The sequence below is a fragment of the Acomys russatus genome, chromosome 6, assembly GCF_903995435.1.
Source record: "Acomys russatus chromosome 6, mAcoRus1.1, whole genome shotgun sequence".
NCBI classification, from domain to species: Eukaryota; Metazoa; Chordata; class Mammalia; order Rodentia; family Muridae; genus Acomys; species Acomys russatus.
The window spans coordinates 31,330,968-31,352,480 of record NC_067142.1 but is presented as its reverse complement, the minus strand read 5'-3'; the positions used below and the strand labels follow the sequence as shown (position 1 = coordinate 31,352,480).

Genomic DNA, 21,513 nt, shown 5'->3' with positions numbered 1-21,513 from the left:
AGCTGCCAGGTACCCCCATCTCCCCCTCACCCTATCAAAAAGGTTCCAGGTTATATAAACACAGCTTGTAATCCCTAATCCCAAGAGGGATGAGAACCAGTGGGCTAACTAAAATGGGCACAAAGTGGAGCCTGACTCCCTTTGAGGTCTCTGCTAATGCTACTTTTATATAAGGTTCAAAGGGTACACCATGCCAACAAGCCAGAAGTCCTCTACTCTTAGACCTCAGACAGCGCCTAAGAGCTCCCAGCCAACCCAGGAGGGGTTTTACATGAAAGCAAACAGATTGCAGTTTTAGAGAAAATGGCCTTAGGCTTAATGTGTCAACAGAAGACAGCAGGGTAAGGTGACTGGAGCGTGTCTGAGCATCTGGGCCCTAACAGGTCGGCAACTGGTCTTTAAGGCCTATGACTCCATGAGTTTAAAACTGAACTGAACAAGGCACAGTCTTTAAAAAGTGATGCCTGCAGGTGCAGCAGTGGGTGGGTGATCTTCATTAGGTTTAGAACTAACAGACTAGTAGCCATCCTAAGGGATGAATACACTTCCCTCTAAGAGTCACACAACCTGGGTCAACATGGCAGTTTATATACAGAGATGTACTCAGCCAATACCTCAGGAGGACTTAAACATGTGCTCAATTCCCAGTTAAGAATTTCAAAGACAAGAAACTTCCTGAAACTTCCCCCATTACACTTAACATTCAAGAGACTAATCCTCAGGGAGTTCTCAGTTAAAACTGTCATCTAAAGTCACGGGCAGAGGTGCTGCTGGGAGTATAGCCTGGAGCTGGTCACTTACTTAGCCAATGTGAGGCCCCTGGTTCTGTCCTCAGCACCACAGGATGGATCACGTGAAATCCTGTCACAGACAGCTACCCTCCCACTAGCTCCTCCGCATCCCTACCTTTCACAGGGGCTAACTACAATCAGCAGCACCTGAGAAATGGTTTGGTTTTTGTTTTTTGGCAAGTTGGCCACTCATCACAACCTGCTTCACCAACAGTGGGGCAGCTTCAGGTGGAGCACCTGACAACTGACCTCTCCCGTCTGCTGTGCTTACAGGTGAAAACACAACTCTGATAGCAACAAGTTCCAGAGTGCAGGCTGCCCCACCGCCCGTAGGAATCCCACCCACAGCTGGAAACTACGCCTTCATTAAGTAGTTCTGATAATGTAAGAGAAATAATGGGCAGTGCCAGCACTACAGACGGCAGGCCTGGAGGAGTGCTGATGAACGCTTTCCTCAGCAGCCTCTGGGAGAGTATCTGCCAGGGACGGTCAAGCCTGCTCCTTCCCAGCAGTGTGTGCTGACGGCTTGGCTGTTCTAGAAAACCTAAGGCAGCAGGCCACAGCGTCAACAGTTTTAATCTTGTTGGTTTGGAGATTCATTCGGAGCCCCAGGTTTCCGCTCAGGTCTGCACTTGTCCCCACACCTTCGCAAGCCAAAGAATGCCACCGTGGCACCACGCCCAGTTTTTGGCACGGGCAAATGACACAATCATAGTGAGTAAGTGATAAACAGAACAAGCCATCAGGAAACTACTCCTTCAGATGCTTCAATGTCCTAAATAAAACACCCGAACAAAACAAAAACAGCACTTTATAACCCAGCAAGGAAGTTGAAGCGGGCATACACTTGAGTGTAAAGTAGCTTGATGTAATTATGAAACTGTTGGTAAAATATAACATAAGGCCAAAGAAGTTTGTAAGGAGACTATAAAAATGAAAATATTGGCCATGAGTAATACAGACTTGAAAAGGGCATGTTGTCAGGGTGTGCGGGAGATCTAGAAAGCATTCAGGAATGAATCCCCATGAGAAAGAACTAATGGGAAATCAGAAAAGCTATGACAAACCTCCAGAGAATTTCAAGCCTTTTCTAGAATTTTACACACACACAAATCTGTATTTTGGGGAATCAAATGAGCAACTCTATATGAAGTCAGTGAGTCAGGACAGTGTTTGCTTCCAGGTGCAGAGCCACCTGCTGGGGTGCAGGAAGGACTGAGCAGGACTGAATGCTACGTAGAATTTCTTTGTCATGCTAAGCCCCCATTTTGTGTGTTATAGCAGAGTGTGTGTGTTACTTTAATAGTGATATATATATATATATGAATTTTTAGAGAAATTTCTATGTTGAAAAACTATTATTGTGCCAAACACAGTAGCTCACATTCATAATCTCAGTACTTGGGATCCAAGGCAGGAGGATTGCCAAGAGTTTGAGGCCAGCACAGACTATAGACTAAGACCCAGTTTCAAAAATCAAAACAGAAAATAAAACAAAAACAAAAAACAAAAACCTTTTCCCAATCAAGGTGTGCGTTCCAGAAGGCCGCGACTGCTGTCCTGCAGTTCCACTGAGGGCCTCGATGACGCTTCGGACACCCCACAGAAAGCTGCCTTTCACAGTGTTGGAATCACAGGCCACAGTAAAACAGTAGTAGATGCTGCCCAGCACAAGGCCAAGGTGAACGGAATGACAGTGCCACTACCAACAATGGGGATTAGGTCACGAACGCCAAACCTCTGGAACGCTTGCCAGCCACTCCTGCCTCTTTTTGCTAAGACGGTATACATACAAATCCACAAGGAATCTTCTGGCTAAAGGAGAATCCAGTACTGCATACGGAGTTCACGGACTTACTTTCTCCACCAAATTTTGAAGAAATAGCCAGACCTGGTGGTATACACTGTGAGTGCCAGCATTTGGGATTCAGTTCATAACCATCCTGGTGACAGAGAAAAATCCTATCTCGAAACACAAAAGACACAAAATACCACAGTGGGAAAAAAATTATACTTGTATTTTAACTGTTAAAATGCAATGGAAAATAAACTTATATTTTAACTCAGTGAAGCTTGATGTTAGCCCTTTTGAAGGCCTCTAGATTCAATTATATAATATATACTTTTTTAATCAGTGGAAATTTATCAAACACAGACTATGCCACAAGGACCGTAACATCACAATAATACTATGAGAAATCATTAAAAGATTACTTAAGTTAAACCTGGCGTTTTAGTTTTGTATTTTAAAAAACAATCAGCGTGAGTAAGAGGAAAGTACAGTTTAAGTGAAAACCCACCTAGGGAGGTAAATACAGGGCTGTGTGGCACTGCTCTGAGTCACTGCACACCTCCTTCTCAGTTCCAAGGTGGAGTCAAACCTGCCACAGGGGATGAATGGACATCCAAGGAAACCAGCCGGCCCTCCCACCCACGCCTTCCCGGGACCACCCTGAGAACCCCCAACTCTTACACTTTCTGTCACTGAGCTGAGCAGAGATGGTCCAGAGCAGAAGAAAAGCTAAGATGCCTCAGGCGTCTCAAACCCTGACAGCCTGCTCCTCTCCCTCGCCTCAGGCTACGGATGCCCAGCATCATCCGCCCACAGCTGTTGGCGCTAAGAATACTATGGCTATTCAGACCAACACAAAGCTCAGACTTTTTCAGGAAGGAGGTAGTCTACAGATAGAAATGCCTGCCTCTCACACACAGCAAGGTCGTTAACTGACTTTAAAAAAGAATGCACACGCGCGCGCGCGCACACACACACACACACATGCAGAGCAAGCACATGCTTCTGCAAATTCATTCACATCAAGAAGAAAGCAGGTCCATCTGCTCCCCACCCCCCAAGGCCTCATGGTTTCTTATAAAGTTGCTCTGAGTTTTTTGCTTCTGTTTTTTTGAGACAGGGTCTCAGGTAGTCTAAGCTGGTCTCAAACTCACTATGTAGCCGAGGCTATCCCTGACTCTTGATCCTCCAGCTCCACTTCCTAAGTGCTGGGTTTAGAGGCCTGTGCTACCACACCCAGCCTGAGTTTAAATGGTGCCCCTGGGCCCAAGGCACCTCTGTGCTAAGACAGTAAATTATCAAACATTTCCTCAGTGAAGACAAACCAATGGCTTTTCTCCTTTAACTCAAGAAGATAAAATATTTTTATGTTTTCAGAATTTCAAACATCTAGTTAGGGAAACTCTCAATATTTACTTAGTATACACAACGTTAAGCCACTATGTTACTACAAAGTGCTGCTGAGGGTGATTCCAAATATGCATGCAAACTAAGTGGCCCACCACGGGAGGAAAGCCATGACAGCACCTGTTCCGTCACCGGGACGCTACCTCCAACACTACTATTGCACATTGTGGGACCCACATATGAACCAGTAACAGGTCTCCAACTGCCCCTCTACAAGGCAGCTCACTGCCGCTCTCCTCTACCCACCCAGCACACATTTCTAACACTTAAGTGCACTGGACAGCCAGTGCTATGCACCTCAGAGACGCCACTCTGTATCAGTGTCGCTCACAGACCTCAAGCCCCCCACTTCATTCCACTCAGCTCACGTCTAGGGTTTAGTGAGCAGGAGGAGGGGCACGTATTTTAATTTAGTTCTGGACTTTAGAGTCAAAATTTTCAAGATTACACTGTGATATTGGTATGTGTTCGGTTTGAGAGATCTTGTATCTGTGTGCATCTGGCTCTGACTTACCACACAGCATTCTATAAATGCGACAATTTGCAGATGAAGGCCCCTACTTCTCATTAAAATAATCAAATTCCTATGTATGAGAATGGCGAAGTGCAATCTGAGCGCCCATAGTTTAGAAGATAAACACATCTTTCTCTGGTGGCTAAGCAGGAAGTTTCACTGAAGTTCATCTTCCTGATTACACCTGAACGCTGTTTCACCCTCTGACCTTAGATTTAAAAGGAAGCCTGGTAAGTGCATCGCAGAAGTGAGTAACATCGCAAGAAGAAAAGGGGCCTGTCACTCTGGGTGTCTTCTAGCTGGAAAATGTCCCACCTCGAGTCTTAGGTTATTCAATTCAACTTTTTTTGCTTGCTTCCAATATCCAGTTTTCAAGCCCCTACACTCTAATGTCCTAAAACCCACCATTTTCTGTGCTGTGCTGCATGGCCCCACACCTCTCAGGGCACAAACAGGAGATCTGTGCTGGGAGTGGGGTCCCATATTCCCACAGATCGTTCCAAAATCTGCATTCAAACTGAGCTCTCAAAGTCTCATGTTAAAGTAGCTCAGGCCTTGGTGACAGGTTCGGACGTGACCACAAGCATGATACGCACAGAGAGCCAGCCACGTAAGTGCAACAAGATGCCTCTCTGTGGCACCGGCATGTCAGAGCCTCCTGCCTGGGGGTGCTCCAATGTCCTAAGAGGAACGACTCTTTCTCCCACTGATGAGCAGCAGAGCACACTCACTGCAGAGCACATTACCAGGTCCCTTTGAGTAGTACTTTTGTCTTTCTGAGACAGTCTCACTGTATGGACAGACCAGGCTAGCTTTCAGCTCTTGGCGCTCTCCTCTCGCCTCAGCTTCCCACGTGCTGAGATAGCAGAAGCAGGCCATCATGCATAGCTAAGAACTATTTCTTTAAGCAACAGATTCTAAGCATACATTTTTTTTCCCTTGGCCAAATGGTCCTAACAGCCAGGACCAGTGACTTTGTTCTGTGACTTTCTTGAGAAACACAGCTGCTGAACTACAACAGACCAACGTTGTGGGGTTATTTTTGCACAAAGCTTAAAAAAAAAAAAAAAGGCAACAACAACAACAACAACAACAAAACACCTTTTAAAAAATTAAGTGAGGTGGAGTTTGGACTCCAGTTAAGGCATTTTTATACAGTCCAACGTTTGAGAATCCTGAAAAGGCTTTCAGCAGGTGATGGGAAAAATCACAACGGTCTATTACGAGCACTGCAGAACTAGCCCTCATTTCAAACCGAATCATGTCGGATGTCTGTCTCTTAGTTTGTTGGTCTCTTAGTCCACAACTGCACTGGTTATGTCTTCTGTAGGTCTGGAGAAAACGGGCCAGGAGTGGAAGGTCCATCCAGGCTAGACAGAGTGAATGGTCCGTGACTGTTCAGTACAGAAGGAAACTGAGAAGGAAAGAAATGCACGTCAGCATCCTATGCACGTCAGCATCCTCTTAATAACCTCTCTATTCTCTTCCTGTCTGTCCTAGCCCCACAAAGCGGAACACAGACACGTCCTCAAGACAAAGGCGGAACTGTGCATCATGAAAGACTATAATGTACTTCTGTGTGTTGTTTACACTTATCACGTGTGGGCAGGGCGGGGTGGTGCACACACAGCTGCCATGACTAGTGTGAGCACAGTCCAAGAACTCTGTGAAGGCGGCTCTCCACCTTTATGTGGGTTCCAGGCACCAAGCAAGCTGTCAGGCTCACACAGCAAGTGCTTTTCTCATTGTGCCCCTTTGCAGGCCCAATATATTGTTGTGGCAAAAGCAAACAAAGATTTCTTTTCCTCACAACTGATAGAAGCTAGCAAAGAGAAAAATCAATTTCCTCCATGAACTTTTGCTGGGTGTATCAGCCATACTCCAGGGCTGGACTCACTCCCAGGAGCAGCTGGCCAACACAAACATACTCCATGTTGTTTGTTGTTACTATTGTGCCTTTTATTTTGTTTTTTTTTTTTTTGTCTTACTGGATTATTTTTAGTTTGTGTTGATTTTCATTTCTTTGTTTTGTGTTGTTTTTAAGATACAGACATATATATCATGGAGAGAGAACTTGAGGACGGATGGGTAAGGAAGTTAAGGAGAGTCTGGGAGGCACTGGGAGAAGAGAAAGAATATGATCAAACTATATTGTATTAAATTTTTTAATAAACTTTTTCAAAAAAAATTGTTTGTCCTGAAGTTCCAGGACAGCCAAGGCTACAAAGAGAAACATTGTCTTGAAAAACAAACAAATCTTAATGTAAATCAGCTACTTTGTAACTGACTAAAGCATATTATTTTTTTAAAAATTTGAATGAAGATACTTTGCAAGGTGGGAAATGCTGCTCCCAGAAGTCATGAGCAAGTAAACAAATGTCAGGGCCAAGACTGGGATACCTCCTTATGAGTTGTTGGTCAGGGAGCTCTCAGAGGCCCTCAAAACAGCGTGGGCTATTGCTACTGCTCCTGGGTGCCCACCAGCTGCTGAGACCTATTACTAAAGACAGCACACACTTTGGTTGCAGGTCAGAGAAACCGTGCTGGAACTGACCTAGAAACTTCCTTCCTGCTAGCTAACTTTCATAATGCTGGACATGGTACGCAGACCACTGGAAGAGAAGAGTCATTGGTAGTGTTACCTGGTGATGGATCTTACCGACCTGCCAGACAGTCATGTCCACTGGGGCTACTGAGGCATGAATGGGAGTAACCAACCACTTTTCTAATTAAAATCTAAAGCCCACTCCATAGCAGAGAACCATACCTAGTACTGTAGCCCTGGTCAAAAGCCCATGGCTGGGAGGCCGCAGGCCTTCAGGGAACCTACTGTTACTGTTTTGCTAAATGAACAAGCTGTCGAACAGCCTTCTGAATACTCACCTTTACACTCAGTGATGATACGCTCTCAGCCCTCATAAAAAGTGTGTGTCTATGTGTGTAGGTTTGTACATGCGAGTGCAGGTCCCCAAAAAAGTGATGGGAACTGAACTCTGGTCCTCTGCAAGAGCAGTCCACACTCTTAACCGCTGAGCCACTTCTCCACCTTCAGAGAGGCTTTTTGTGTGTGCAGTGAATGATGGTTAATAATGAGACTCACAACTGGTCAAAGTGCAGAGAACAAGCCATGCACAGTCACTAACGGGACATCTATCTCCCACACACCCCAAGACTCAGGGAACTCTGTGGAAGAGGGGGCAGAAAGAATGGAAGAGCCAGAGGACGGGTGGGGAACCGTGCTGTGAAATGCTGTCTTCTCGCTATGATCTGGTGCTGCACTCATAAACTCCCTGCTGCTGTGGCTACTCACACAAGATCAAGCAAGTTGACGTTCTAGCATGGACAGAGAGGAGCATATGAGCCCCATCCTAGCTGAGGAGCAATGCTAGCTAATGGCTGTTGACTAAGGAGGATTCATTTTTCTTTGGGGGTATAGTCCCATACTCACAGGCAAGTAACCCTAACCAAAAAAAAAAAGAGAGAGAGAGAGAGAGAAAAGGTGACATGAAGGCAGGAGGGGAAGCAACACACAGAGGGAGGAAGAGCTTCAAAAAGAATGGGAGGGAGATCAGCGAGGGGAACAGGTTATGCGTATGTGTAGGTCTATAATTCTGATCAAAATGCATTGACTGTGTCTTCATCGTGGCTGTGTGTGTGCATGCATTAGTGTATGTACACAGACTGTTGGACTACCAGTGGCTTAACTTAACATAGCACAAAGAAGAAGAAGAAAAAAAAAAAGCAGCCACAGGCAGTCAATAGAACATCAGTATTTTCCTGGGCTATGCCAGGCAGCAACCGAGAGCCACAGCCCCCTGTCAATTACTGCATCAAAAGCAACCATGACTCTGCAGTCGACTGTGAAATATTTATCAAATAGGAGGCGTGTGACAATGGCACCGCGCAGTGGGGCATCCCTCTGCCTGTTTCTGCATCTAACATTCCCCCATTGCAGGAGGCACACTTTGTGTAATTTACCTGGAAAAGCGTATTAGCACCTTGCAGTCTGGCTGGGCTCAGGGGAGCGAATGGGCTGAGAGTGCTCCAAAAGTGGATACTGGAGAGCAAGGGGCTCGGAGTCAGCAAAATGGGTGTCTGCAATATACAAGAAGATCACTCAAGGACGCGCCAGGATCGTCGAACCTTCCGAAGACACAAGCAGAAGCCACATACTATGTTCTCCTCCCCAAATGTCTCCATGCCCGAAATTTTATCATGATAAAAAACTCGGAAATCATCTATAACCTAGGAAAGCTAAGGGTCGCAATAATCCCTTTATAGCCAAACTTTTATAGAGTCTTTCCACTCTAGAAAGCAAGCCTAAATTCAGGGACAGTAGAGCGCCAGCTGAGCACCTATAACACCAGACCATCTGGGGTGAGCTCACTCAGGAGCTCTCCAAGGTGATCAGGTGAATACCCAATGGAAGCCGGTAAGCTGGACTACAAAGCCCACACCACTCTCAGCCCCTTCTGTTTGTTCCTCATAGCAACAGTTTTAAGGGGGTGAGGGGAGAACTTGCTTTCTTTAGGGGAGGGAGAAACCCTTGTAAATCAGTGGCTTCCGCTTTATTTAGAGAGAGTGTCACACAGCCCAGGCTAGTCTCAAACTGGCTATGTAGCCAAGGATGACCTTTATCTTCTGATCTTCTTGCCTCTACCTCCTGGGTGCTGGAATTCCAGGTGTGGGGGCCCCGTGCATGGTTTACGCGACGCTGAGGATGGAACCCAGGGCTTTGTGCATGCTAGGCAAGCACTCTACCATCTGAGCTATGCGCTCGGCCCAAGAACAGAGGGCTTTTAAATTAAAGATGAAGCATCAAATCTCTTTTGTTTTGAACATTCTAATTAAGGTAAGAAAAGGAGTTTCCCAGCTTTACGTATTACCTTTCGAAGATAAACCTAATTAACAGAAATTGAACTTAGCAGGTATAAATTCTAGATACAGCTTAAAGGGTAAATGAATGCAGTCACACTTAGAGAAAGAGCAAACAAACTACCTGTGAAAAGAGTGCTGGTGTAAGAGACGCTGTTGGGAGAGATGGGCTTAAGATCCCCAAGGGACTGGGGTCACTGCCTGTGACCACAAGGGTGGGTGTCAGTTCTAACCCTTTGGGCTTCTTGGATCTGGAAGAGTTATTTGTTTTATCTTTTTCTGGCAACGCTGAATCCTCATTTTTAGGCTCCAGTGACAAGTTCTCCGGAAGTTCCATTGGCTGAGAAGCCACCGACTCAATGTCTGTGTCAATGTCTGCGTTAGAACTCAGAGGTGGAGACGGGGTCCTGGGAGGCTCCTTTAGAGGAAGGGGGACGGATGGAACCGGAGGGGTGGGGTTGAAGGTGGCGGCCAGAATGGAGACGGAGGCCGGGGTTTCCAGAGAAGGTAGTGTGGGAGAAACCAGAGTCTCCAAAGCTTGGATAGTCTCTTCAGAAGATGGAGAAATACTTGGGCTTGTTGAAAAGGTAACAGCGACAGGTTCGATGGGTGACTTTTTGGCAGGCGTTGTTACAAATTTGATGACAGATGGTGTTGGCTCCTGAGCTTTTTTCTCAGCCAGTTTTTCAGCTGGATTCTCTATCTTTATTGACTTGAAAAGCTTCTTATTGGAGGCGTTCAAAGAGTTGAGCGTAAATGAAGAATACAAACCCGAGTGTATGTAGTCATTGCGACTGGATGCCCTGGCTCCAGGCTGAGGTGGCCTCTCCTTTCCTCCACTCTCAGCATCTTTGGAGCTGCTGCCTTCAGTGGAATTTACAGTTTCACAGTCTCCCTCAATCCTGCCTACCGTCAGTGGATCCATTTTCAAAATCTCTGGATAAGAGACAAACTTGTACACAAACTTCTGACCGTTCACCTTCTTAATGATGTTCTGTAGGCAGAGAAGAGAGGCATCCTTACACTTTCTTATAAATTACATCGCATGGTTCATGAAAATGGGGCCTAGCGAAGGACTCTATTTGAGAACCAGGCGTAGCTCTTAAAAAGCCTCAAAAGTGTCTACACTCATCTACCCAGGCCAAACACAGTCTTTCCTTGTTCAGAGACATTAAAGCAGTTCAAAGCCTCATTAGCAACTGGACTAAGATTTCACATAAAAGCTGAGACTGCAGTTGTTTGACCCTTTCCATTAAATACCTGTATTAAGTCAGAACTCACTGAACTGCAGTCTCAGACAGTGCCAGTACTGTATAAGCCATCAGCATTCTGAGGAAGCTGAGGGGTCTCAGAGCACGACAACGGTGAGGTTCCTCCTTCCTTCAACTGATTCTGGCCTGGGGAAAGCTGGTACTGAATCTGGCCTGGGGAAAGCTGGTACTGAGTCTGGCCTGGGGAAAGCTGGTAAGATCAACTACAAAACGGTGCAGAAAAGCAACAGCTCAGATTCTTAGTCAAAGTCTATTCTTTGGAGATGTTTATTTTCCTCCAGTGCCCAAGAGAATATTTAAAGTCACAAGATAGGAACAGATAAAATTTTGGATTGAGGAAATGGCTCAGCAAGACTGAAGACGCAAGTTTGGCCTCCAGAATGTAAAAAGCTAAATGTACTGGTATGGCCAAGCAACCCCACACTCCTCCCGAGATGGGAGGCAGAGCCGGGAGAACTTCCAGGAAACTTGCAGGCCAGCAGCAGAAACAAGAGACCCTGCTTCAACAAGTGCAACAGAAAGTGAGAACAGACCCTTAAAAGTTATTCTCTGGAGGACTGGAGAGACAGCTCAACAGTTCGGAGCACTGGCTGCTACAGCTGGGCGTGGTGGCACACACCTTTAATCCCAGCACTCAGGAGGTAGAGGCAGGTGGATCTCTAAGTTCAAGACCAGCTAGGTCTACACAGAGAGATCCAGAACAGCCAGGACTACACAGAGAGACCCTGCCTCAAAACAAACAAACAAACAAACAAACGTACGTACGTACTGGCTGTTCCACTACAGGATGTAGGCTTGATTCTCAGCACACACATGGTAGCTTACAACCATCAACAACTCCCATTCCAAGGGATCTGACACCCTCTTCGGGCCTCCTCAGGTACCAGGCACACAGTGGCATGCGCGCACACACACACACAGGCAAAACACTAATGCACATAAAATAAATCTTAAAAAAAAACAAAAAACTTGTCCCTGACCTCCACAGATATACCATGACATAACCATGCCGCCCCCTCTCCCTCACATACATATAAATAAAATTTTAAAATAAGTATAATTTAAACGAAGAAATCAACTCTAGCTGGGCAGTAGTGGTACACACCATTAGGCTTTGAGGCGAGTTTGGACTACAGAGCTAGTTCCAGGGCAGCCAGAGCTACACAATAAAAACCCTTTCTGGAAAAGCCAAAACAAAACACTCAGTTTCAAATAGCTACCCTTGCTAATCTAGAACCCACAGTAGTCCTCCTGCCTCAGGCTCTGAGTGCTGAGTTACAGGTGAGCCACCATACCTGGGGCAATAGCTAGTCTTTAAGGAATTAATTTGTGTTCCCTAGGCTAAACTAAAAAAGAAAAACGCAATCTACAAGCACATATGATGTAATTATGTGTGTAGGCTGGGTATATATGGGTGTTCCTGTGTATGAAGGAAGGTGCGCACTTGTGTGTGCATGTAGCAACATTGTGTATACAGCCAAAAGCCAACAACAGCAGCAGGAGTCATCCTCAATTACTTTGGGTTTTTGTGGTGATTTTTTTTTTTTTAAAAAAAAACAAGGTCTCTCATTGAATCTGGAGCTTGCCAATTTATCCAAACTGACTAGCAAGCCCCAGGGATCCTCCTGTCTCTGCTGCACCATATCTGGCTTTTTTACATAGGTGCTGGGCAGCAGACTCTGACATCAAATTTATACTACAAGCATTTTACCAACTAAGCCAGCTCCCCAGCTCCCGGTTTCTTTTTCTTTTTGTTCCTCCTAGATCTCAAGCTGGCTTCACACTTGGTAAGTCATCCACGTCCCCCTGCCTACACCTCCTCAGTGTGAGGATTACAGGCTTATGCCACAACGCCCAGTTTATGCCATGCTAGAGAGCGAGCCCAGGACCTCATGCATGCCAGCAAAGAGTCTACCAACTAAATTACACCCCTAGTCCTACATGGTGATCTTTAAATTATGACATGTCCAATTTACTTTTTTTGTATTCCAACCTTATATATTTTTTTTTTCTTTCAAGATCATCCCAGGGGCTGGAGAGATGGCTCTGTGGTTAGGGAGCATGAAGCTCAGCTCAGTTCCCAGCACCCAGGTCAAGTGGCTAAGAACTGCCTCTAACTCAAGTTTTAAGGGGAGGGGTGTGATGCCCTCTTCTGGCACCTGAGGGCACTGCATGCAGGATAAGCAGACATCCATGCAGGTGAAACACAAATGTATGTAAAATACAAATGAGCACCCCCAGCGAACTCACTCAGCAGGTAAAGGTGCTTGCTTCCAAACCTAATTCCCTGAGTTTGATCCCTGGATTCTGTATGAAGAGAGGAGAAAACCAGCTCTCACAAGTTGCGCTCTGACCTCTGACCACACACATATTAAAAGATTTTGAAGGAGTTTATAGAAACACAACCACAACGACTAAAGCTTTTAGATCAACTGGACGAAATAGAACACATTAGGATGCAACGTCTCAACAGAGACAAGGAACTCTTGCTTTGAAGTTCTCTGTACAGCACGAGGGTCAGGGCGGGCATTTACCTTTACGTAGTAGTATCTCAGGGCCCGGCTGAGCTTATCATAATTCATATTGGGCTTGTTCTTGCGGATCCCCCAGAGACGAGCCACCTCCTCGGCCTGCAAAAGCTTGAACTCGCCGTTGTTTGATGTCCAGCAGATCATGTGCGCGTGCCGGGGCTCCTGCAGGAGCTGAAGGAGGAACTGCCACAGCGTGATGGCACTGTCCATAGCAAAGGGCTGAAAGAGCGGAGGGCGAGACGGTCACTGCAGGCCGCGGCACTGCTGCTGAGCGCCCACGCGTCCCGCACGACACTCCTGTAAGATCACACTGCCCTACCATCATGTCGCGTATTCCAAGAGGGGGTTACTAAGGGCTCCGTGGAAGGACACAGAACAAGTGCTAAAGCTAAGACTTAAGCCTGGGCAATCCGAAGCCACAGTCCATATTCTCACATATGCTATGCTACTTAGGCTTTGTTTTGACAGTGTCTCCTGTGTGGTCCCGGCGGCCTTGAACTCACAGTTCTCTTGTCTCCGCCACTCAAATCCTGAGGTTACAACTGTATACCATTATGGCCAGCTCCCTTAAGAAATCTTTTTTTTTTTTTTTAAAGATTTTATTTGTATTTCAAATCATGTGTTTGTGTGTGCATTTGTGGACATGAGAGTGGTGCTCACGGGGGACTAAAGAGAGTGTCAGATTCCCTGGAGCTGGAGTGCAGGATGTGAGTATTGAGCATCGCTCTCAGGTCCCCAAGGGCAGTACACACTCCTAACCACTGAGTGGTCTCTCTAGCCCTATGCTTCCGAAGTCTTAAACACAGTTGGGTACGGCTCAGCAGCAAAACACCTGTGCATGCACAAGGCCTGGGGTTCCATGCCCAGCATGACAGGAAAGAACGCTACCTTAGACAACAAGCTGCTTTCATTGTAAATAAAGCTAGTTCTATAAATGGCAGGCCTGAGCTAAAGACTGGGAGTCAACAGAGGGCCAGTTCTTTGTTCTGGTTTGCTTTTCGAGACAGGGTTTCTCTGTGTAGCCCTGGCTGTCACGGACTCACTTTGTAGACCAGGCTGGCCTTGAACTCACAGTGATTTGCCTGCCTCTGCCTCCCCGAATGCTGGGATTAAAGGTGTGTGCCACGCTGCTTGGCTAGAGGACCAGTTCTTAACTTTACCTTTAAGGTTTTATTGTCACATTCTCTTAGAAGACCATTTCAATGCGTAGCTAAATGAGCCCACTGTGTTTATCTGACAAGACGTGTGTCTTTCAGGGTGACCAGGAAGTTGAGGTGGAGGGAATAATTTGTTCCTAGTCCAACTGGTATTTCTCCTCCAAATACATTATGGCAAGGGAGTTTACAGACAAATTGGCAGCACTGAGATTTCAACAAAATGTTCCTCAGTGCAATCTGCAAGTTCTGTTACGTTCACAATCTGCAGAGTTTCTTGTTTTATTTAATTAGTGAGCAGGACAAGAACAGAAGAAAAGTCGTTCAATACTGGGGTCTTCCTTTTCAGAAGTTTCTCAATCCAATCCCAGCAAGCTTGCCACTAGAGCCGGCTAAGCCTGCGCTGCGGGGCTATCCTGAGCCCTGCAGCTGGTACAGCACCCTGGCCCCTACCGCTAGGCACTAGCAACCTTGCCACTGAGACTGTCACTGCAGTCAAGTCACGCCAGCTGACAGCAAGGTAGTGCGGTCTCAGAGGCATTTTCCTCACAGAACTTCATAGGAAGAACTCCTTATGAGGCTAAGTTTATTTATATGTGACAAAGTGACTGAACACCTTCTATGAAAATGAAATCAGAAGTCCAGGACAGCCAGAGCTGTTACACAGAGAAACCCTGTCTCAAAAAACAAACAAAACAAAACAAACAAACAAAAAACTAACTAAGAAAAATCCTTTCTCTAGGAATAAAACCCTAGTGGGTCAGATGAGGGTTCTACTGAAACATTACAAAGACAGGCAAATTGGTACATCAAAAATTTTAGCGCTGAGCCAGGCTCTGGTGGTGAACGCCTTTAATCCCATCATTTGGGAAACAGAGGCAGGTGGATCACTGTGAGTTCGAGGCCAGTCTAATCTACAAAGCAAGTCCAGGACAGCCAAGGTTACACACAGAAACCATGTTTTGAAACCCCCTCCCCCAAAAAATTTTAAGGGCTGGTCATGGTAGTGCACACCTCTAATCCCAGCACTTGAGAGGCAGAGGCAGGTGGATCTCTATGAGTTTCAGGCCAGCCTGGTCTACAAAGAGAGTGGCAGGACTACACAGAGAAACTCTGTCTCAAAAAATAAACAAAAAAAAAATTTTAATTGTGCTGTCAATACCAGCAAGCCAGAAGACACCCCTCGTGAATGTTCTAACCCCAAACCCTCTCAAAAACCATAAAAGGAACTTGCACCCCCAAGTAGGTAAAGTGTTATGTATGACATAAAAAGAAAAGCCAGGCTGTCTCTCCAGAGAACAGCTGGAAATAGCCAATAAGCACACGGAAAGATGTTCCCATCATTAATAATAGGGAAAGGAACCTGAAAACAAGCAAAAAAAACCAAACCAAAAAAAAAAAAAAACCACTGCATGCCTATTATAACCAGAAAGTGTAATAAAATAATAAGCTGACAAAGACAGAAACTGAAACTCACACATTGCTGGTAAATGCCTCTATGGCCACGTTTACCACGTGACCAGGTCCACACCTAGAACATGCCCATAAAAGAACTGTATGGTAGCACATGCCTTTAATTCCAAGACTAGGAGGTAGAAGCAGGCAGATTTCTATGAGCTCAATACCAGCCTGATCAACCTAGCAAGTTCTAAGCCAGCCAGAAACACATTGCAAAACTAGGTCTCAAAACAAAAAACAAGACCTGGAACATTCATAGCAGAATTATTCATAAACCGTAAAGAATGGAATCAATTCAAACATCCAACTTATGAATGGAATAATAAAATATAGTACATTCATGTAATGGAATATTATTCAGCCAGTAAAAGAAGTCAAGAGGGGTGGAAAGATGGTTCAGTTATTGAAGCAATTGCTGTCCATAGCATGAGGAGTTCTTTCGAATCCCCAAAATGTACACAGAGTAGGAGTGAACATCTGTAATCCCAGTGCTCCAAGGAGATTGACAGAACAATCTCCAGAAGCTCAGGGGCAGCTGGCTGGAGTACACGGTGGCAGAGTGAGACCCGGTCTCAAACAAGGTGGAGTGCAGACTAACACATGTGGCTGTCCTGGTACCCCACACTACACATTCATACATGCACACAAAGATAAAAATAGCATTAAGTTTAAAAGGGGAGAGGGGAAGATGACTCTGGGGTTAAAAAAGCACTTGGTGGGGCTGGAGAGATGATGGCTCAGAGGTTAAGAGCACTGGCTGCTCTTCCAAAGGTCCTGAGTTCAATTCCCAGCAACCACGTGGCTCACAACCATCTATAATGTGATCTGATGCCCTCTTCTGGCCTGCAGGTGTACATGCAGTCAGAGCACTGTATACATAAGAATAAATAAAACTTAAAAAAAAAAAAAAAAGCACTTGTGCAAACCTGACAACCAGAGTCTGTTGTCAAGAACCTAAGTGAAGAAAGGAAATGAGGCAATAAAGTTGTCCTCTGGCCTGCACACACACGTGCGTGCGCGCGCACACACATGAAAGAAAGAAAGAAAGAAAGAAAGAAAGAAAGAAAGAAAGAAAGAAAGAAAGAAAGAGAGAGAAATTAAGTGCTGATCCAACAAAGGTGAACCTTGAAAACATGACAGAAGTACAAAGCACCAGCCACAAAAAGCCAGTGTATGGCTCCAGTGATATGCAGTGTTCAGACCAGACCACTCTACAGACAACAGGGAGACCAACGTGGCCGAGGGGCTGAGGTAGAGGCATCGGGTGGAAGGAGTGGAGAGAAAATTGGAGAGCAAAAGCTGACAATCACAAGGTTTTTTTTCTTTTCTTTTCAGACAGGGTTTCTCTGTGTAGCCTTGGCTGTCCTGGACTCACTCTGTAGACCAGGTTGGCCTTCCAACCTACAGCAATCCGCCTGCCTCTGCCTCCCGGGTACTGGGATTAGAGGCTCGTGCCACTGTGCCCGGCCCACAAGGTTTCTTTTAGGGTGGCTGAAAACACTCTCAGCTAAGAAGTGACTCCATTCTGTGTGCGTGAAAAAGCACAGCTGTATGATTTCCTCGGGTGATGTCAGGTATTCTCAAGGAAGATGCTGAAAACAAACAAACAAACCCGACGTAAACGACATACAAAGTTCAGGCATGATTAGACCAAGCCTAACAGCATGTGACTCAGAGGGCAGATTTGTGAGCACCAGCTAAGAAAACGTTTGCATTTCCAGAGTTTCTCTCAAGCATGAAAATACCCTCCATTTACCAGTTTTGACACTGAACAGACAGTGTGATCCAAAAGCAGAGACAGTAAAGAGAAAAGAGATGCCTCCCACTGTCGAGGCTGACGGTGGAACTGAGACACGGGTCCTACTCTCCTTCATCCAGCAAGACCACTGCCAGCGCTGAACACCGGAGAAGTGGGAGCCACCCACAAGGAGCTCCTTCCCTGCTAAGTACCCAGCCCACCAGACACCTTCCCCACAGCTTCACTTATGCTTCAAACACACTGCACTTATTTAAGGAGTTAAAAACAGCAATTACTGTTTTCTATCAAGTGTGCCAGGGGAGGGCGTGACGCCTGTCACTGAGTTTACCAAACACACCTTTCTTCTGATGCTAGCTATTCTTACGGCAAGTTACTTTTTTATTAGCAGTTTTTCCAATTTGGGTAATTGGATTCCAGTCCAGCCTGCTAAAACAACTTCAGTACATAGGAGCCTAAGGAAGAACACACTCGAGCCATCACCTTCCCACCAACGATGTCTGCAGGAGACTTGCACTCAATTCCGGCACTCAAGAGCTCAAGGCCGCCTTGACCTGTATGAGACCATGCCTCAGAAATAAGAGAAACACACCGCCAGAAATCTGTGGTGCTAAGGATCAAACCCAAGGCCTCACACAGTTGACATGGGCTCCACTACTGAACTATAACCTTTACCCCGTGAGTCAATTTCTGTGTCACGTTACTGTTGCAATGAACTCCTTGACACACAGCTGAAACTCCGACAAGGGAACCTCAACGATTTCCCCAACTATGACAGAGAACCAGGGCTGGGCATGGTGACACACATCTTTAATCCCAGCACTCGGAAGGCAAAGGCAGTTGGATCCCTGTGGGTTCATGGCCTGCTTAGTTTATATAGTGAGTTCCAGGCCAGAAAGGACTGCATGGGATGCTGTTGCCCCTCACAGGCCCCCCAAAGAAAGCACAGAAACAAACAGAAGTGAAACAGTCCAGGTACGTGCCTATAATTCTGTCTCTCCTAAGGATGAAGCAGAGGGGGGCTGTGGGCTTGTGAAGCCTGGGCTACACACTGACAGAGAGAAACAGAAACAGCCACCATGAGTGCACAAACACAGAGACACCATCTAAGTAATAGCATTTGCAGCTTCAAAAGGCTTTTTTAAAGAAGCGTGACAGAGGCAGACTTAAACGGACCCAAATGAAGGAATCTGATCGTTAAATGTTAAAAAAAAAAAAAAAAAAAAAAAAAAAGGTTTAACATTAAAGGGCTGATCTCTAAGCTATACTAACAGAGAGGGTTTTAGGGGCTGGAGAGCATCTCAGAGGTGGAGTGCCTGTCTAGCATGCTTGAGAACACAGGTTAGACACCTAGGCAAAGAAACCTGCTGCTACCTCTCGCCAAGGAGTGCAAGGGAAAAAAGAACAGGGGAGCCTGAGGTGAAGATCAGCTGATGAACACCTGCTGCAGACCCTGGTTTTGGTAGCACATGAAGAAAGTAAGGGAGGAAGGAAGGGAGGCAGGGAGGGACGGAGGAAGGAAGGGAGGAAGGGAGGGAGGGAGGGAGGGAGGAAGAGAGCAAAGTTGAGAGCCACAAGACCCTACACAAAGAAGATATTAAATGCATACTTTTTTTCGTGTGTGTGTGTGTGTGTGTGTGTGTGTGTGTGTGTGTGTGTCGGTCACTGAGCTCAGTACATCCCCTGCCTCATATATATAATGGCATCCCAAAACTTAAGTCAGTATTTCCCAAAAAATATAACTCCATGTAAGAAGTTTCTAGTTTTAAATAAAACCAAGGATCAAAGAACAAAGGGTTCCTACAAGGAAAAGTTGAATCATACTGTTTTAACAAAAACACCACTGCCAGCCGGAAATACAAAAGCTCCAAGTTCTGGGCTGGAGGGGGTTGGGGAAAGGAAAAGCCCTGACGGTAGAACCACACACAAGCAGCCGTTCTGCTAAAAGAATCTTACTTAAATGATCTAACCTTCAAATTGCAACGGCTCGAGAAAGAGCCCAACTGTGTCTTCTGACTTCACCCAACAAATTGCCTATTTCCCGCCGATGCCCGTTAAGATTCTTCCCCCAAAAGATGTTTCCAATGCTTTTCAAAGGAAAAGCTTGCCACAGCTGTACAGTAAGCGAGGAGGGCTGCTGAAAAGTAGAGAAAAAAAACCTGTGGCCGGACGGACAGCCCAGCTCGGGGATGGGAAGAATGCGGCATGAGGCCGCGCGCCCCGAGATCAAAGTGCGGGGAGACGCAAACCTCCGGCCCGTGGGCGAGGCATGAAAGCACTTTCACTTTCCAACTTCCTGCCACTTCGGCAAGTTAAAACTGTTCCCCCTCCGCCCCACCCAGAAAAACAAAAACCGCTGCCACTTTCCGCCCAAGGGACTTCGCACGACCCACCACGGTGCGGGAAGGGCGGAGGAGGCCCGCTCCTGCGAGCACCTGAGCACCGAGGAGCTGCCTCTAAAGAGAGCGCGCCGCCAGGCTCCGCCCACCCTCAGCAGGACACGCCCTCCAGCCATCAAACCCCGCCCCTGCCGCCGCCGGGCGCACTTCCTGCCGCGCCCGCAGCCCCCGCCCGGCCCGCGCAGAGCCAGGTGGAGGGGCGGCGGTGCGAGACCCTGACGGGGCATAGGTGTGCTGCTCACCAGGCAGGACGCGGGAATTCTTCTCGCCCTTGATCGCGGTGCTAGACTCTGCCGCCGACCGCTCCTCGCGCTAGGAACTCAAGGACGGCGCGGCAACAGCGGCGACTCCCGCGCCGGGGCCCGAGAAGGCGGCGGCGGCCGCCGAGCCGAGCCAGCCGCGTGCCTGCAGCCTCCCGCATCTCCCGCTGCCGCAGGTCCCGAGCCCCGCCCTCCGCCCTCGCACACGCGGCCGGGGCGGCGATGTGGCTAGTTAGGCTGCCACTCGCCGGGAGCGCGCTCGACGTTCTTCACTACAGCGGGCGCTCCAGTCGTCCCGCGGCCTCCGCCACTCTCAAACCCCCCCGGAGCTGCCTGGGCCCTTCCTCGACGCTGCAACCTCGCGTCACTTCCGGGGGAGGAGCCGAGCCCCAAGACCAGTGTTTCGTTTCTGGCCTGGGGTAGCGTACCCGCACCCTATTAGGCTGTTTGGTGCACTCCCTCCAGGGCCTCCAGCTCTACCGGGCATTCGCCGTTCCCCTCAGGCCAGAATTCGGATCTGAGGTTTCGGGGGTTGCAGCCTGGGGTGAGGGCTGTGGCGGCGGAGCTGACGTGCTAGGGCAACGCCCTCTGATTTGCCGGACCATCTACCACCAGTAGATCAATATCTATGACAAATGGCCTCTCTAGTGGTGTGGGGAAAGCTTTCCAGTTGGCCACCAACTTCGCTAGTTCCAGGACTTTTAAGTCACTTTTTTTGTTGTTGTTTTTGTTTTGTTTTTCAAGACAGGGTTTCTCTGTGTAGCCTTGGCTGTCCTGGGCTCATTTTGTAGACCAAGCTGGCCTCGAACTCACAGTGATCCATCCGCCTGCCTCTGCCTCCCGAGTGCTGGGATTAAAGGCATACGCCACCACTCCCGGCCAAGAGAACCTAATCATAAAAATTGCAATGACCAAAGAAGGAGTGCAGGAGTCACTGCCAAATTCACAGGTCCGCAATATAGTTATCAGTATGTTTACATCCTAAAGGCTGAGGCAGTTGAGAGTTCCAAGTCTAGCACTGATTGCATACTGAGACTGTGTCTCTCAGCCCCACCTAGCTATTTATTTCTTTAGGCTTTTTGAGACGGACTTTCTGTAGTTCAAGCTGCCATGGAATTGACTGTGCAGCTCAGTTTGGCCTTGAACTCTCAGCATCTCCAATGCTAGGGTGTTAAGCATACGGCGGATCATACAAATTTGATTTGCTTTGCAAACAGGGTCTCATGAAGTGTAGGCTGGGGTTGACTTTGAACTCCTGATCCTGTTGCCTCCACCTCCCAAGTGATGAGATTACAGGCTTTCAAC

The 21,513-nt window shown here is 47.0% G+C and overlaps 1 protein-coding gene across 2 annotated transcripts; it reads right to left on the bottom strand.

Moving 5' to 3' along the window:
- Positions 1-5,591: 5,591 nt before the first annotated feature.
- On the bottom strand, positions 5,592-20,660 carry Elk4 (ETS transcription factor ELK4). 2 transcript variants are annotated; one of them, XM_051147364.1, is made up of 5 exons: positions 20,191-20,660; positions 13,185-13,400; positions 9,504-10,373; positions 8,483-8,599; positions 5,592-5,918 (listed from the first exon to the last, which is right to left on the bottom strand). In XM_051147364.1, exons 2-5 carry the CDS (start codon positions 13,389-13,391, stop codon positions 5,820-5,822), a joined length of 1,293 nt encoding a protein of 430 aa, XP_051003321.1. In that variant the 5' UTR covers positions 13,392-13,400; positions 20,191-20,660; the 3' UTR covers positions 5,592-5,819. The 2 variants fall into 2 exon arrangements, with proteins under 2 accessions (XP_051003321.1, XP_051003322.1); XM_051147365.1 differs by lacking the exon at positions 20,191-20,660 and adding an exon at positions 19,520-19,976.
- Between the last annotated feature and the right edge of the window lie 853 nt (positions 20,661-21,513).

Coding starts and splice junctions, on each gene's coding strand:
- Elk4 (XM_051147364.1), bottom strand. CDS start 13,391: ATGGACAGTGCCATCACGCTGTGGCAGTTCCTCCTTCAGCTCCTGCAG. Junction 8,600..9,503: donor CACCAGCACTCTTTTCACAG/GTAGTTTGTTTG, acceptor TGTATATTGCAG/ACACCCATTTTGCTGACTCC. Junction 5,919..8,482: donor GTGCTAATACGCTTTTCCAG/GTAAATTACACA, acceptor TTTCCTTCTCAG/TTTCCTTCTGTACTGAACAG.